At 57.6% G+C, this 1,601-nt stretch overlaps 1 protein-coding gene across 1 annotated transcript in view; it reads left to right on the forward strand.

Moving 5' to 3' along the window:
- Nucleotides 1–291: 291 nt before the first annotated feature.
- Nucleotides 292–1,601, forward strand: part of LOC124663819 — a 39,628-nt gene continuing 38,318 nt past the window's right edge. Inside the window, exon 1 of the mRNA XM_047201475.1 lies at nucleotides 292–984. Within this exon, the coding sequence (XP_047057431.1) occupies nucleotides 292–984 (693 nt within the window). The remainder of the gene's footprint in view (nucleotides 985–1,601) is intronic.

Here is a 1,601-nt window from a genome sequence, read left to right on the forward strand (position 1 = left end):
CGAGCTCCTCCTCCGCCGCACCGGAGTCCGCCGGAAGATCGCCGGAGCACTATCGCCACCGCGTGCTGTTCTTCGAGTTCTTAAGTCCGGCGAGCCACCGCAGCGAAACCTCGCCGCCGATGACCCCGACCACCGCGGAAGCCATTCCGGTAAGCCCTCAAGCTTTGCCTTCTCACCGTAGTTGGTAGGGATGACTAGGGTATTTAATCATGGGATCCGGCTAAGTTTAACCAGCTCGCATTTTCTTTGTAGATGTCTTCTTCTACTCCGCCTCCCTCGTCTGAGCCGATCATGGCGACTCCCATCTCCTCCGCCCCTCCTCCCTCGTCCCGGTTCACCCGGAGCCTCGAAAAGACTCCGGCAAGAACATTGAAGGATCTTCGACCAACCCGGAGGAAACTGCGGGTGCTTGAACAAATGGAGAAGAAGGTGGAGGAAGCAGCCACCAAGAAGTCAAAGGCTCGCAAGCGAGACAGCGAGGCTAAAGGGAAATGGTGGCCCTGCTTCACCACGGAGACCGAACTCCGCAACCTCGAGGCGGAGGGTTTTCTGAAACCTGGATCCTGGCGTACGATCCCAGGTGAACTATGTCCTGCTCCCGAAGCCGGAGAGTGGGTGGTGACCAAGGCGCTCGTTGAGCGTGGATTTTCTCTCCCGCCCAGCTATTTCTTCTCGAAAATCCTGAAGGCGTACGAGCTTCAACCTTACCACATTGTTCCGAACAGCATCTTGGCCATCAGCAACCACGCAACGCTGTGTGAAGGCCACCTCCGGATAACCCCGGATCTTTCCCTCTTCCAGTACTACTTCTCCGTCAAGAAGGAGAAAGTTTCACAGACTTCCACGCTGGCCACCTGCGGTGGCGTTACCTTCAAGCTCCCCCCCGGGCGCATGTACCCGCACACAGATCGTCATGAATCTGTGCGGTACTGGTCCGGCAACTTCTTCTACCTGAAGGACGTGGCTGATCCGTCTTCCCCAAAGGTGCTGCCAGATTTCAAGGACGCCCCCCCCCCAGCGAGACTCCGGCTTGGACTCAATGTCCTCATCTCTCCGAGTCACCTCAAGTGACTCGGGCGATTAGGCGGATCTGCTAGCTTACGGACGAGGGCTTGTCGGGGAAAGACCTCACCATGTCCTGGTTCACTAAGCGGATGCAGCCCCTACAACATCGGGACCGCCTGCTGTTCCACACTACAAGAAAAGTTCTGATAGACAACGTCTCAAAATCGTCCGCTAAGGGGTATTTTTCGTCGCCTATGGGCCTAACCCGACGATATGGGTTCTGTTGTGGAAACTGCGTCAAGCAAAGTCCTACGACGATTTTTTCGGTCCGTCGCGCTTGGGCGCCCTTCCGCCACGGAAAATCGGACCGTTGCCCAAGTGTTTCCGGGAGCCCGTTGATCGCTCGACGTCATGCAACCGACACGTGGCGTACGCCGTCAATCGGCGCGGCTAACGGCGTTAACCTACCGAAACCCCGTGGTAGATGGTAGGCCCACACGAGGCCTCGCCACGTCTTAAGCGGGCCGGCCCATTAAGTTTGCGGGTCGGGCCAGCCGACTTAGTTTGACCGGTCAACTATATAGCCGGGTCGGTCC

This window comes from Lolium rigidum, chromosome 6 (genome assembly GCF_022539505.1).
Source record: "Lolium rigidum isolate FL_2022 chromosome 6, APGP_CSIRO_Lrig_0.1, whole genome shotgun sequence".
In the NCBI taxonomy this organism is placed as follows: domain Eukaryota; kingdom Viridiplantae; phylum Streptophyta; class Magnoliopsida; order Poales; family Poaceae; genus Lolium; species Lolium rigidum.